The sequence below is a fragment of the Myotis nattereri genome (assembly GCF_964212035.1).
Source record: "Myotis nattereri genome assembly, chromosome: Y".
Classification (NCBI taxonomy): domain Eukaryota; kingdom Metazoa; phylum Chordata; class Mammalia; order Chiroptera; family Vespertilionidae; genus Myotis; species Myotis nattereri.
In genome coordinates, this window is record NC_138094.1 from 39474188 (window position 1) to 39489760 (window position 15573).

A 15573-nucleotide genomic window follows, 5' to 3' on the forward strand; every position below is an offset into this window, starting at 1 on the left:
TCTAACTTCACTATATATATATATATATATATATATATATATATATATATATATATATTTCATTCCTTTTTATTGATGAGTATATTCTATTTTTTTCCAGATTATTTTTATTATCGTTTAAAGTTTTACATATGTCTCCTTTTTCCCCAATTGCTTCAGTGTCTGTATCCATTGGTTATGCTAATATGCATGCATACAAGTCCTTTGGTTGCTCTCTAATGCCCCCTCTCCCCTTGCCATTTATCTCTGGATCTATTCTTGTTCATTGGTTTATGTCATTGATGGCAAACCTATGACACGTGTGTCAGAGGTGACATGCAAACTCATTTTTTCGGTTGATTTTTCTTTGTTAAATGGCATTTAAATATATAAAATATATACCAAAAATATAAATCTTCGTTTTACTATGGTTGCAGATATCAAAAAACTTCTATATGTGACACGGCACCAGAGTTAAGTTAGGGTTTTCCAAAATGCTGACACGCTGAGCTCAAAAGGTTCGCCATCACTGGTTTATGTTATTCTCTCACACGTATGAGTGAGATCATGTGATATTTATCTTTCTCTGACTGGCTTATTTCGAGTAGCATAATGCTCTCCAGTTCCATCCATGCTGTTGCAAATGGTAAAAGGTCCTTCTATTTTAGAGCGGCATAGTATTCCATTGTGTAGATGTACCACAGTTTTTAATCCACTCATCTGCTGATGGGCACTTAAGTTGTTTCCAAATCTTAGTTATTGTAAATTGTGCTGCTATTAACATAAGGGTGCATATATCATTTCTGATTGGTATTTCTGGTTTCTTGGGATATAGTCTTAGAAGTGGGGTTACGGGGTCAAATAGGAATTCCATTTTTAACTTTTTGAGGAAATTCCATACTGTTCTCCACAGTGGCTGCACCAGTCTGCATTCCCACCAGCAATGCGTGAGAGTTCCTTTTTCTCCACATCCTTGCCAGCACTTGTCGGTTGTTGATTTGTTGATGATAGCCATTCTGACAATGTGAGGAGAGCATATAATCATGAACTGATTTACTTAAAATAAGTAGATAATTAAAATATTACCACCATTATCACCAAACCAGCAATGCAAGAAATGCTTAAGGGTCTAACTTCACATTTTTTATTGACTAAGTTCAATTCCCTGTAGTTGGACAAATAACACTTTTGTTCTCTTGCTTGCTAGCTTGTAGAATGATAACAATCGTAGCATAGCTCATTCCATAGCCTTTCATACTTCTAATTTTCTGACTTCAAACCCCCCTCCACTTTTATATAATCTAACATAGTCATGGAAGTGACTACCCCATCACCATTTACCATGTGACACAACCTATCATAACCTATTTAAGGATATGACTAGCCCATTATATTAAAAAGTTGCATCTCCACTTAAGTGTAGGAGATTATACTAGGCATGTACACCACATGATAGAACCTTAGAAGTCATCTGAGAATTCTACCATAACATGACAATAGAATTCAGAATTGAAAACCCTCAAATTCAAGGACTTTAAAGAATTAAAGTTCTTTAAAAATTATTAAAGAATGTGATGGTTTTCTTTTCATTTTTTTTTATTAAAACATGTGTCTCCTTGAAAAAGTTTCTCTTAGAGTAAAATACTTACGCATTTTGCTTATCAATTTTTACCTTTTAAAAAATTGTTTGACCGGAATTGAGTAGTAAAAATGAAGTTATCAGCTATGTTAATTTCACTTATTAACATTTTAAGAAAATTTGAATAGTATCTCATATTCTCTTTTTTTTACCCACCTCAGAGTATGCTCAGGTAATCAAAATGTTGGGAAATGGACGATTAGAAGCAATGTGTTTTGATGGTGTAAAGAGGTTATGTCATATCAGAGGAAAACTGAGGAAAAAGGTAGGTGTAGAGGTTTGTTTTACTTTAAGAGTGGTTCTGTTTTATATGGGCCAATCAACTCATTTTTCTGAGTTTCCAAAGATGATCCTAATAACAGTGATTTATAAGACAATGTAAAATAAGGTCTTTGATGGGAATTTTCATAATCAATATATATCCTATCTAATAAAAGAAAGATGGTAATTAGCGTACGACTGCTACCCTTCCCATTGGCTAATCAGGGAGATATGCACATTAACTGCCAGCCAAGATGGCGGCCGGCAGCCAGGCAGCTGATTCGAACAGGGAGGCTTGCTTGCTTCAGTGACTGAGGACTCCAACATTCCCCCACCTGCCTTGCCGGCCTCTCAGCTGCAACTCTAAGCAACTTGTTGTAAATATAGAAGCTAAAAAAACCCCAGAAACCTGCTTTACTCAGCCGGGCTTCAGCCAGCCGGACCGCAACATTGTATCAAATACAGACGGTAAACAAAGGCCAGAAACCTATTTTCAGCAGCCGAGGCCTCAGAACTAAAGCTGGCCCAGAATTAAAAATAAAAAGGAGCGGTTGGGAGCTTCAGTCACCCGCCAGCCTGAAAACAGCCCTCAGCCCCTCAGCCAGACTGGCCAGGCACCCCAATGGGGACTCCCACCCTGATCCAGGACACCCATCAGGGCAAACCAGCCAGCCTCGACCCGTGCACCAGGCCTCTACCCTATGTAGTAAAAGGGTAATGTGCCTCCCGGCACCAGGATCAGCGGAGCCGTGAGGCCTCCCGGCACCGGGATCAGCGTGACGGGGAAGCACACAAACCCCCTGATTGCCCTGCGGCTCTGTGTGACAGGATGCAGCGCCCCAACCCCCTGATCGGCCCTGCTCTGTGGGTGATAGAGGGCGGCGCCCCAACCCCCTGATCCGCCCTGGTCTGTGTGTGAATGGGGGGCAGTGCCCCAACCCCCCTGATGGGCCCTGCTCTGTGAGTGACAGTGGGGAGCTCCTCAGCCCCCTGATTGGCCCTGCTCTGTGCGTGACAGGGGGAGCTCCTCAACCCCCTGATTGGCCCTGCTCTGTGCGTGACATGGTACAGAGCCCCAACCCCTCTGATGGGCCCTGCTCTGTGCGTGACATGGTACAGAGCCCCAACCCCTCTGATGGGCCCTGCTCTGTGCGTGACAGGGGGCAGTGTCCCAACCCCCTAATTGGCCCTGCCTTAAGTGTGACAGGGGACGGTGCCCCAACCCCCCAATCGGGCCTATCCTGAGCATGACTGAGCGTGGCATCACAACCTCCCAATCACCCTGCTCTGTGCATGACAGGTGGTGGTGGCCCAATTCCCCAATCGGCCCTTCTCTGAGCCCAAGCAGGGGCTGCACCTAGGGATTGGCCCTGCCCTCTGCCACCCGGGAGCAGGCCTAAGACAGCAGGTTGTTATCTCCCGAGGGGTCCCACACTGGGAGAGTGCACAGGCCGGGCTGAGGGACCCCCGTCCCCCCGAGTGCACAAATTTTTGTGCACTGGGCCTCTAGTCAATATATATAAAAGCCAAGCGACTGGTCACTATCATGCGCACTGTGGCTGGCCAACTGACTCAATGGGGGGGCAGGGCCAGCCAGCCAATATCCCACGGGCCCCCCCCACCTCCCGGCAGGCCTCCCCAGATGAGCCCCAATCGGGCTGGCCGGCTGGACCCCACCCAGGCACGAATTCATGCACTGGGCCTCGAGTAGAAAAGTATATTACAAAGAGTTATTTGCTTCATCTGTGTTGTATTTCTCCTAGAAAGATCTGAATATAATATTGAGGAAACAATGAGACAAATCCTACAAAATAGCTCTTGCCCTGGCTGGTGTTGTTAAGTGTTTAGAGCATCTGCCCACATCCTGAGGGGTCACAGGTTTGATTCCTGGTCAAGGGAACATGCCTGGATTGCAGGTTCACTCCTTGCCTCCACTCGGCATGTGTGGAAGGTAACCAGTGGATTGACTCTCACACATTGATGTTTCTTTCTGTCTGTCTCCCTTCTTCTCCTCCCCCTTTTTATTCTCTTTGAAAAACAATGGAAAAAATATCAGGTGAAGATTAACACAAAACACAACACTTTAAAAAAGTGGACTCATAAATAAATTATGCCATGAAATCTATATCTACACTAATAAAAGAGAAAGATGCAAATTAACCATCACTCTGTCACTCCACTACACCCACCAGCGATGCCCACCAGACAATAAGGAGCAAGTATGCAAATTAACCCAACTAAGGTGGTGGCAGCCATGGAGCTGGAGCGAGCAGGAGGCTTGGGTTGCCCCTGGTGACGGAAGAAGCCAAGCTTCCCTCCTGCCCTGGCCAGCTCTGGGCTCCACTCAGGGGTACAAAGTTTCATTTATAGAAGATAAATAAATCCCAGAAAAAAGAAACAAAGGAGAGGCTGGGAGCTTGGGTCACTGGGGGCGTGTAGCCAGCTTGAAAACAGCCGTAAGCACCTCACCCAGGCTGGCCACACCCCCATGGGGTGAGGGTCCCACTGGGGGGCTTGACTAGCCTGCAAATAGCCATCAACCCCTCACTCAGGGTGGCCAGGCACCCCAGTGGGGACTCCCACCCTGAAGGGGGCGTGGCCAGCCTGAAAATGGCCCTCAGCCCCTCGCCTAGCTGGCCAGGCACCCCAGCAGGACCCTCACTCTGATCCGGAACACCCTTCAGGGCAAACTCGCTGGCCCCCACCTGTGCACCAGGCCTCTAGTCTACATAATAAAAGGGTAATATGCAAATTGACCCTAATAGCAGAACGACTGGAATGACTGTCACTATGACACACACTGACCACCAGGGGGCAGACGCTCAATGCAGGAGCTGCCCCCTGGTGGTCAGTGCACCCCCACAAGGGAAGCTCTGCTCAGGCACAAGCCAAGCTGCCAGCACAGCGGTGGTGGTGGGAGCCTCTCCCGCCTCCTCAGCAGCGCTAAGGATGTCCAACTGCAGTTTAGGCCTGCTCCCTACTGGCAGGTGAACATCCCCCAAGGGCTCCTGGGTTGCCAAAGGGATGTCTGACTACCAGCTTAGGCCCAATCCCCCAGGGAGCAGGCCTAATCAGCAGTGGACATTCCCCAAGGGGTCCCAGACTGTGAGAGGGCACAGACCGGGCTGAGGGACCCCCCCTGAGTACACAAATTTTTGTGCACCGGGCCTCTAGTATAATATAATTTTTTCCTAATCTTGTATATTTTTCCTACACTGGGTGAATAGTACATATTTTTTTGTGACAAGAATGTTTTAACATTGTTCTTTATTTTTTGTTTTTATTTTAGATATAATGTGCAATAAATTTTCTTTTATAGGTTTGGATAAATACCTCAGACATTATATTGGTTGGTCTGCGAGACTATCAGGTAATAATTACATTTACGTTTGTTTTGTATGATTGTACTTAATAAATCATTAATATTTAAATATATAATCCTATACTAGTATAATAAAAGGGTAATATGCAAATTGACCATAATGGTCGAATGACTGGGAACAACCGGTTGCTATGATCTGCACTGACCACCAGAAGGTAGATGCTCAACGCAGGAGCTGCCCCCTGGTGGTCAGTGCGCTTCCACAGGGGGAGACCCTCTCCTGCCTCCACCGCAGTGCTAAGGATGTCAGACTAAGGGCCATTAGCAGGACATTCCCCAAGGGCTACTGGGTTGCCAGAGGGATGTCTGACTGCCAACTTAGGCCGATCCCCCAGCAAATGGGCCTAACCCATCAGTTGGACATCCCCCTAGGGGTCCTGGACTGTGACAGGCAGGGCTGAAGGACCACCCAAGTGCATGAATTTTTGTACACTGGGCCTCTAGTATAAACATATTTGACCAATTCTAGCCAATTATGTCTAATTACCATTCTGTCATCAAAATTTACAAAGGACAAGTTGTGTTTATGATTATGATGTTTTCCTAATTCAGAATAATTTCCACAGTGATTAATAGTTCATGTGTTTTGTGGGACATCTGATTGTTCATTATTCAATATTGTTTTTATTTTAAATGTGATCTGCAATACTCTCTTACAAGTTCCAGGTAAATACCAAAGTTCATTCTGTTTTCATTTACTTAAAAACCAGTTGTATTCCAGGCATGTATTAGGTATTCCAGGGAATGATTCCAGTCTGTGAAATATTATTGATGCAGGCTGAAATATTTATTGTTCTATGGTGAAGTTAGAAGATAAATAGATATTTTGTGGTGCTTTCAAGAACCAAAATATTTTTCCATAATTACCTTTTCTGAAATGAGAATGATATGGTGGTTCCTTTTATAAGAGATTTTGCTTTTGAAAACAAAAGTTATCTTATGTTGGGTTCACCAATTTTTCTTTTTAAATTTAAAGGACTCCAAGTCCAGGAAATTGCTACTCTAGGGAATACAGCCAAATTAAAGTCAAACCTTCCATGCTCCAAAAGGTTTACTGTATGATAGAAGGATAAGGCACGTGCTTCAGTAGTTACAAAACAGTGTTATGTAAATATATGCTATAAATTTGAGAAGAGCACTTAGAAAAGAGTACGATAGCTTCCCTTTATGATCTCAGCCATCAGACTATATATACATTAGTAAAATGCATTTGATTTCTACCTATTGGAACATAAACCATATTTTTAATCATGTTAGGATCTTGAAAGTGTCACTCTGTTTTACTTGGTTATTAGATGCAGTTTTCTATGGCTACCTTTTAGGTCCAGTTGCTTTGTAATAATTCAGTGTTTTGTTATTGATCTTCTGTATGATTATTTTAAATTGTTGGAATGAGGCATATGGAAGGTACTTCTTCCAATTATCATCTCCAGACTTCACATTTTTCAAAATAATCTATCTTGATTTCCTCTATTTAGTGAAATATTATTCCCATAATTTAAAAAAATATTTTTAGTTTTTGTTAGTTTTTTAACTATTTATATCTAATGTGAAGTCTTAAGTACAACTTCTGGGCTTTCTCAGGAACAGTTTGTATTGTCTAACAATTTTTTACCAATGAACACACTTTCCTGTTTCTTTTTGTGTATTATAATTTTTTTGTTGTTGAATGTTAGAAATTGCTAATATGTGGCAAGACTGGACATTAGATTTCCTCTCCCAGGATTTGTCTTACTATTTTTTGTTAATGACATTTCTAAACCAATTTTTGAATGGTCTGTATTTTTTCTTGTGTGTGGCCCATTGAATACTTAGTTAACTTAGTGGACAGTTCATGTTGGGAGATTTTAAAACCAGTAACCCCCCCCCTCCCCAACCTTTGCATATGGATTGTGTGCATGTTGGTATTTGCTTTCAAGCAAGCAGTTGACAGCTCTGCTTTAGTCTGTATTTTATGCTTATGTAGATTCTCAAGGTCAGTGATAGGAGATTTGGACTTTCCCAAGTCTCTATTAAGCCATTTATTCAGCCCTTTGCATATTTTTTATCTAGATTTTTCTAAAGCATACAGTCATGAAGACAAGAGTGAACTGATATATTCAAAATTAGTAGATAATTAAAATATTCTTAATACTAGAAAGCTTATTAAGGAAATGGCATCTGACATAATATACTTCTTGTTAAGAATATGACAAGAATATGTTAGACTTTTCACATCTTCTATGGATATCTCATTCCAAAAGTTTTCCTTAGAAGTTTTTCAGTTGGGTACTTGCTTCAACTGTCACCACATAAAACCACAATTGGTTTTATGCCACAATTATCTATACTAATAAAAGGGTAGTATGCTAATTAGACTAGGAGACCTTCAGGGAGACCTGGATGTCCTTCCAGACAAAGCCATGGTGGTGGGGCCGAGGCAGAGGTGGTTAGGGGCAATCAGGCCAGGAAGGGAGGGCAGTTGGGGGTGATCACGACAGCAGGGGGTGAGCAGGCCATGGATGGCAGCATTTGAGGCGATCAGGCTGCTGGGGGGGGGGGGTGCAGTTGGGGGTGAGCAGGCCGGCGGGCAGAGTGGTGAGGGGCGATCAGGCAGGCAGGCAAGTGAGCGGTCCCGGATTGTGAGAGGGACTTAAACTGGCAGCCGGCAATCCCCTGAGGGGTCCCAGATTGGAGAGGGTGTAGGTCAGGCTGAGGGACAGTGTACCCCCCTCTGCCCCCATGCACAAATTTTGTGTACTAGGCCCCTAGTTTTTGAATAAAAGCCTGAGGGCGAAAATTTTAGTAATAAGCTTTTAATAAGATAAAATAATTTTTAAAGTGGGAGTTTTCCGGAAGTGCCACACAGTTCTCTAAAAATTGTGTTTTGAAGGATCTCCAAATAGTTGTGCCCCTCCAGTGGCTACTGGATGCTGGTTTTATTGGCTGCTTGGAACTAGGCACAGAGATGGGGATAGAGCAAGGTGTAAAACACTACAAAGCTTGTACTTACTAAAAATGATGCTCATTATTTTGGAATAAACTGTCAGAATATTGTAAGCATTTGATTCTAAAGTTCAGATAAAATTGCTTTTGACTATTTTTTCCACTTTCTGAAAAGGAGTGGATTGTAGAAAGTCCTTATCCACCATTCCAGCAATATTACTTCTGTTTGTATCTAGATTTTTCCTAGATTTACTGAGCTATAGCATTGTAAAAATGGTACAGCATAATGATTTGATCCATTTATGTATTGCAAAATGATTTATACTATACTAGAGGCCCAGTGCACTAATTCGTACATGGGTGGGGTCCCTCAGCCTGGCCAGCTATTGGGCCTGATTTGGGCTGGCCAGTCGGCCGGCTGTTGGCAGTGACCACAGAAGGTTTGCTTTGGGAGCACATTGACTACCAATAAACATTTGTCAAATGAGTATAAAATAAATGGAACCAAAGGAGAAAATAAAATAACTATAGGCAACATATAGAACTAATAACTGGATAATAATTAATAACATCTTATAATTGGAAGTTTATATTCTCTGACCAACATTTCATTTCGCCCTTCATGAAGCCTTTGGCAGACATTACTCTACTCTTTCTATTGGTTTGGCTTTTATAGATTTCAAATATGAGATCATACAGTATTTTTATTTTCTATCTTTCACTTAGCATAATGCCTTCCAGGTTTATTCATGTTGTCACAAATGTCAGGATATCTTCCTCGTGTCTGGATAATATACCTGTGCCTGGGTGTTTGTGTCTGCATGTGTAAGAGACATCTTTATCCATACATGCATTGATGGACACTTAGATTGCTTTCATATCTTGATATGGTGAACATGGGGTGAATGTATCTTTGTGATACCCTATTTTTCCTTTGGGTATATACCCAGAAGGGGTATTACTGGATCTTACAGTGGTTGCATTTTAAATCTTTTGAGGAAACCTCCTACAGTATTCAATAGTGCCTTTGTCAGTTTACACCTCACCACATTTGTTCCCTCTTGTCTTTTATGATTTCCATCCTAACACGTGTCTGAGGTAGTATTTCATTGTGGTTTGATGTGCATTTCCCTAATGACTAGTGACATTAAACATCTTTTCATGTACTTCCTGGCCATGTGGATATCTTTGGATTGAAATGCCTGTTAGCTCTTTGTGCCCACTTTTTAATTGAATTATTTGCTTCTTTGCTATTGTGTGAGTTCCTTATGTATTTTGGATATTAACTCAGTATCAAGTATTAGAGGCCTGATGCATGAACTTGTGCACCAGTGGGGTCCCTCACCCTGGCCTGCAGGATCAGGCCGAAAACAGCTCTCCAACGTCCCCTAAGGGGTCCCAGATTGCTAGAGGGCGCAGACAGGCCAAGGGACCCCACCCGTGCACCATTAGGGCTGGGGAGGGACAGGAAGGTTGGCCAGCTGGAGAAGGTCCGCGGGAGAGCTCAAGGACATTTCCAGCCCATCTTACTCAGTCCTGATCATCTAGACCCCAGCAGCAAGCTAACCTACTGGTCGCAGCATCTGTCCCCTTGTGGTTAGTGCACGTCATAGTGACTGGTCAATCGGTTGACTGTCTGCCCCCTAGTGGTCAGTACACATCATAGCTAGCAGTTGAGCGGCCTTAGCGTATCATTAGCATATCATGCTTTGATTGATTGTATGGCCAACTATACACTTAGCATAGTAGGTTTTTATTATATAACTAGTGGCCCGGTGCACAAAATTCGTGCAGGGGAGGAGGTGTCCCTCAGCCCAGCCTGCACCCTCTCCAATCTCGGACCCTTTGGGGGATGTCTACTGCTGGTTTAGGCCTGATCCCAGGATGCCGGGATCGGGCCTAAACCGGCAGTTGGACATCCCTTTCACAATCCTGGACTGCTGTCTCCTAACCACTCACCTGCGTGCCTGCCTGATTGCCCCTAACTGCTTCAGCCTGCCAGCCTGATCGCCCCCTAACAGCTCCCCTGCCGGCCTGATTGACGCCTAACTACTCCCCTGCCGGCCTGATCATCCCCAACTGCCCTCCCCTGCTGGCCAGATCACCCCCAAGGCTTTTATTAGTATAGATATGACCCTTTACAGAAAATTTCACTAACCCTGCTTTACAATAAGGGGTTGACGATTGAATTATTGGGGCCAGGCACCAAGATTTCCTTTCTTTGAATAGTGGAGGGAATAATTATCTTGTCTTTAAATTGCCCTGAACATCAAATGAGATAATGACTTAGAAAAGCATAAAAGCACCATATAAAGACAACTGTCTTTTTCATATACTGAAAAGACAAAGTGGTAAAATGAAAAACACTATTTTTATTCTCCCTCTCCCTTCCTTTACAGCCTTTATTTAAACTTCGAAATTTAGAAAAATTTCACTTCTATTTTCATTTCTTTACATTTAATATTATTTTGTATTAGTTTCAGGTTTATTAGTTACAGAATAGTGCTTAGGCAACCATATACTTTACAAAGTGTTCCCCGATATTTCCAGTACCCACCTGGCTTCATACCATCATTACAACACTGTTGACGCTATTCCCTATTTAAGTGACGATAGGTTTACAGGTTCCTTTCAGTCTTTCTTTTGTGTTGCTTGCCCTTCCTTTACTTTCTCACTTCTTCCCTCATTTTCTTTATATAGTATCTCAATTGGCCCGCAAAGCTCAGTGAAGGCACTGGGACACGCTTAACACATTTTACAGAGCAGGAAACTGAGGCCAATTCCAGTTGGCTATGGAACTGGACTCCTTGCTCAGGGAGCCCTCACAGCCGGCTCTCCACCTTTCCTAAGGGACAGCCGCAGGGCAAACAGAACAAACCTCCCAATGAGGCTTCCAAGCCTCATTCTCCAGCACCTCTTCATCATGGATGCTCCACTTTCTTTCCTCTCCCCCGCCCCACCCCATTCTTTCCTGCCCCCCCCTTCTGGGGAGCAGGTGGTAGGCTTGCATTCACTGTGCAGGTGTGCACTCCTATGGGGTGGGCGAGAACTGGGGGCGGGGCGGCGCAGGCTTGTTTTTGGGCCAAGGCGGGAGCAGGAGTCCTGGCCTCTCAAGTGTGCAGGCCATGGCGAGGCCCGGTCAGCGCCGGGAGCTTCACCAAACCGCCGCAGTGGGGTACCCAGCAGTGGGGCACTCCTCCACTGAGGTGGCGCCGCCCCTCCACCCCCACCTCAGGGCTGGGAGTCTACGCCCCTCCGCCTGGGCGTCCTTCCACGCCTGCAGTCATCGCCTCTTGTTTCCCGCCTATTGGGGCCAATACAGAACCTTACTCTCCCCAGGCGAGGCAGAGCCCCACCCACCAGCACCCTGCCCAGGCCTGAGCCCTCTCCAGTGCACCCCACCTTGGCGCCGCTCTGAGCCCCCTGGGCCGCCTGCCTCCTGGCCAGCCGCTTCCCCGAAGCCATGGCGCTTGCCCAGGATCGCCCATCAGGCGGAGGCCTGTCCGCACGCCTGCAGACCCCATGGCCGCGGCTCCTGGCAGCCACTTTGCCAAAGGTTCCTCTACCTTCAGGCTCTCTCCTCAGACCCCCGGGAGCTTGGCTCCTGCGACCCAGCCCTTCCGTGGCTCCCTGCAGCCCCGCTCTACTCAGCTCTCCAGCTGCCCACCTGTCAGGAAGCTGCCAGGAGCCTTGCTGCGGGCAGTGTGGTTCTGGGGCAGGGTCTGGGGTGTAGGAAGCAGCTCCAGTAAAGTTTAGTAAACCCCAGGCCCCCAGCCCCTCCTTGAGCGGAGCCCAGTGCAGGCTGGGGGCCTGAGTCAGAACACTGCAGCTGCAGAGGCCCCGCCCGCCCAGGGCCCCACACAGGGGTCCCGGCTGGGCCCGTGGTTTAGGCGGCTGTTTGTGCCTCCAAGACCCCTACCGCCCAGGGCCCCACACAGGGGTCCCGGCCAGGGGTGTGGTTTATGCGGCTTGTTTGCACCACCAAGCCCTCCCCCCTGCCGCCCAGGGTGCACACAGGGGTCCCGGCTGGGGGCGTGGTTTAGGCAGCTTATTCACGCCGCTAAGCCTCCCCGAGCCCCCCCCCACCCCCCACCGCCCAGGGCCGCACACAGGGGTCCCGGTTAGGGGCGTGGTTTATGCGGCTTGTTCACACCACCAAGCCCTCCCTCCGCCGCCCAGGGCACACACAGGGCAGCTGGAGTCGTGGTTTAGGTGGCTGTTCGAGCCGCCAAGCCCCCGCCACTCAGGGCCGCACACTGGGGTCCTGGCTGGCGTTGGGGCTTAGGCGCCACACGGGCCAGAGGGCAGCTCAAGCTGGCCCTCCCTGCCTGCAGTATGCAAATTAGCCGCCATCTTGGTTGGCAGTTAATTTGCATATCTCACTGATTAGCCAATGGGAAGGGTAGCGGATGTACGCTAATTACCGTGTTTCTCTTTTATTAGATAGGATATAAGACTAGAGACCCGATGCATGAAATTCGTGCAAGAGTAGGCCTTCCTTCTCTGGCACCGGCTTCCCTCTAGTACCCGGGACCTGGGCTTTGCTTGGCCCTGGCTTTGTCCAGAGGATGTCTGGTCTAATTAGCATATTACCCTTTTATTATTATAGATGGTTTGCAAATATTTTCTCTCATTTTGTTGATTTCCCTTACATTTTGTTGATTGTTTATTGTGCTGTACAGAAAAATTTTAGTTTGCTGTTGTTATGCATGATTTTTTGCTTTTGTTGCTTATGATACAAAAAATAATTGCTAACCCCAATGTCAAGGAGCTTTCTCCCTGTGTTTTCTTCCAGTAGTTTTATGGTTTTAATTCTTGTGTTTAAGTCTTTGATCTATTTTAAATTAATTTTTTTGTGAGTGGCATAAGATAGGGATTCAGTTTCATTCTCTGCTTGTGGTTATCCAGTTTTCTCAATGCCATTTGTGAAAAGACTATTCTTCCCCTATTGATTATTCTTTTCTTTTTTAAAATACTTTTTAAAATATATTTTTATTGATTTCATAGAGGAAAGAAGAGGGAGAGAGAGATAGAAACATCAATGATGAGAGAGAATCATTGATTGGCTGCCTCTTGCATGCCCCCCACTGGGGATCAAGCCCGCAACCTTGGCATGTGCCCTTGACCAGAATTGAACCTGGGACCCTTCAGTCCGGCGGTTGATGCCTTATCCACTGAGCCAAACCGGGTAACCTTATCCACTGAGCCAAACCTGAGCCAAAGGTGGAATCGCATGGCCCTACGAGGAATCAGGGCTGTCTGATTATTCTTTTCTTAAAACATATGTTTTTATTGCTTTTAGAGTGAGAGAAAGGGAGAGGGATAAGAAGCTAGAAACGTCAGTGAGAGAGAAACATCGTCAGTTGGCTCCTTCCTGCATACCCCCGACCTGTTAGTTCATTGGTCAGTGCTCAATCACTGAGCAACACTGGCTGAGCACAATCGATTTTTCTTGGTTCCCTTGTAATTATTAGTTGATCATATAAGCAAAAATTTATTAGTGGGCTTTTGATTTTGTTTCATTGGTCTATGTATATGTTTTCCCTTTTTTAGAAGAATTATTGGTCCAAGTCTAAATCATTTTTATTTTATTTTGTTTTTTATTATGAACTATTATTTTTTAATTTTTATTGTTGAGAGTAGTACAGATGTCCCCCTTTTCCATCCCTGCACTATCCAGTTCCCACCCTGTCCCTTCCCAGGCCTTCATCACCCTTAGATCTTCAGTTAATCTCTTCTTGCCTCCTCTCCCCCTTCTCTCTGAGTTTCATCAGTCTGTTCATGTTTCTATGCCCCTGATTCTATTTTATTCACCAGTTTATTTTGTTCATTAGATTTGTTTATTTTGATTTTTAGATTTAATTGTTGATAGATAATGTATTTATTGCCATTTTATTGTGTGTATATATATATATATATATATATATATATATATATGTATATATATATACACATATTTCAGAGAGGAAGGGAGGAGAGAGAGAAACATCAATGATGAGAGAATCATTGATTGGCTCCCTGCTGCACGCTCCCCACCAGGGATCGAACCCGCAACCTGGGCATGTGCCCTTGACCAGAATCAAACCCAGGACCCTCCAGTTCACAGACTGACGCTCCATCCACTGAGCCGAAACAGCTAGGGCTGTGCATATTTTTTATACAGTTTTTTCTTTTTCCTCTTCTTACAGAAGACCCTTCAACATTTAATATAATATTGGCTTGGTGGTGATGAACTCCTTTAGCTTTTTCATGTGTGTGAGGCTCATTATCTGACCTTTAATTCTAAATGATAGCTTTGCTGGATGGAGTAATCTTGGTTGTAGGTCCTTGCTATTCATCACTTCGAATATTTTTTTGCCACACCCTTCTGGCCTGCATAGTTTCCTTTGAGAAATCAGTTGACAGTCTTATGGGCGCTCTCTTGTAGGTAACTAACTACCTTTCTCTTTAAAAATTATCTCTTTGTCTTTAAACCTTAGAATTCTAATTATGATGTGTCTTAGTGTGGTTTCTTTAGGTTCCTCTTGTTTGGGACTCTCTGCACTTCCTGGACTTGTAAGTCTATTTCTTTCACCAGGTAGGGGAAGTTATCTGTCATTATTTCTTCAAATTATAGCTTTGAATATCTTATTCTCTCTCTTCTGCTGGCACCCCCAAAATGCGAATGTTGGTACCCTTGAAGTTGTCCCAGAAGCACCTTACACTATCTTAATATTTTTGGATTCTTTTCTATTTTTGTTCTGATTGGGTGTTTTTTGTTTCCTCATATTCTAAGTTGTTGATTTGATTTTTGGAATTTTCTACTTTCCTGTTGAATCCCTGTAAATTAGTCTTTATTTCATTTAGTGTATTCTTAATTTCTGAGTGGTCCTTTTTCATGTCTTTGACATTCTCATTAAAGATCCTTGAAAGTCTCACTAAGTCCCTTGAAACTTCATGAAAATCCTTGAGTAATCTTATAATCATGGTTTTGAATTTGTATCTAGTAGTTTGCTTTCTTCCATTTCTTTCATTTGTGACATGTTTCTTTATCTCCACATTTTGGTTGCTTCCCTGTGTTTGTTTCTATGCATTAAGTAGAACTGCTATGTTTCCTGGAATTAGTAGAATGGCTTTGTGTATAGGAGGAGGTCCTGTATTGCACAGTGGCGCAGCCTCTCCAGTCACGTAAGCTGGGCACTTCTAGGTGAGCCCCTCTGTGAGCTGTGTGCACAGTCTTGTAGTTGAGCCTTGAATGCTTTTGGTGTCACTGGGAAGAATGGACCTCCAGGCCCTAGAGCCAGTGCACCCAGTGGACAGTGTCACACCATACCAGATTACAACTGTACACATCCACAAGGGGCAGATTCAGTGAGCATCAAAGCCCCACTGAAGCAAGTCCTGCTCC

At 44.6% G+C, this 15573-nt stretch overlaps 1 protein-coding gene across 2 annotated transcripts in view; it reads left to right on the top strand.

Annotated features, from left to right (window-relative positions):
- Positions 1-15573, top strand: part of LOC308512223 (eukaryotic translation initiation factor 1A, X-chromosomal) — a 55634-nt gene that overhangs the window by 9915 nt on the left and 30146 nt on the right. For both annotated transcript variants that reach the window (XM_081082022.1, XM_081082023.1), the window contains exons 3-4: positions 1780-1883; positions 5199-5249. In XM_081082022.1, the coding sequence (XP_080938148.1) occupies positions 1780-1883; positions 5199-5249 (155 nt within the window). The remainder of the gene's footprint in view (positions 1-1779; positions 1884-5198; positions 5250-15573) is intronic.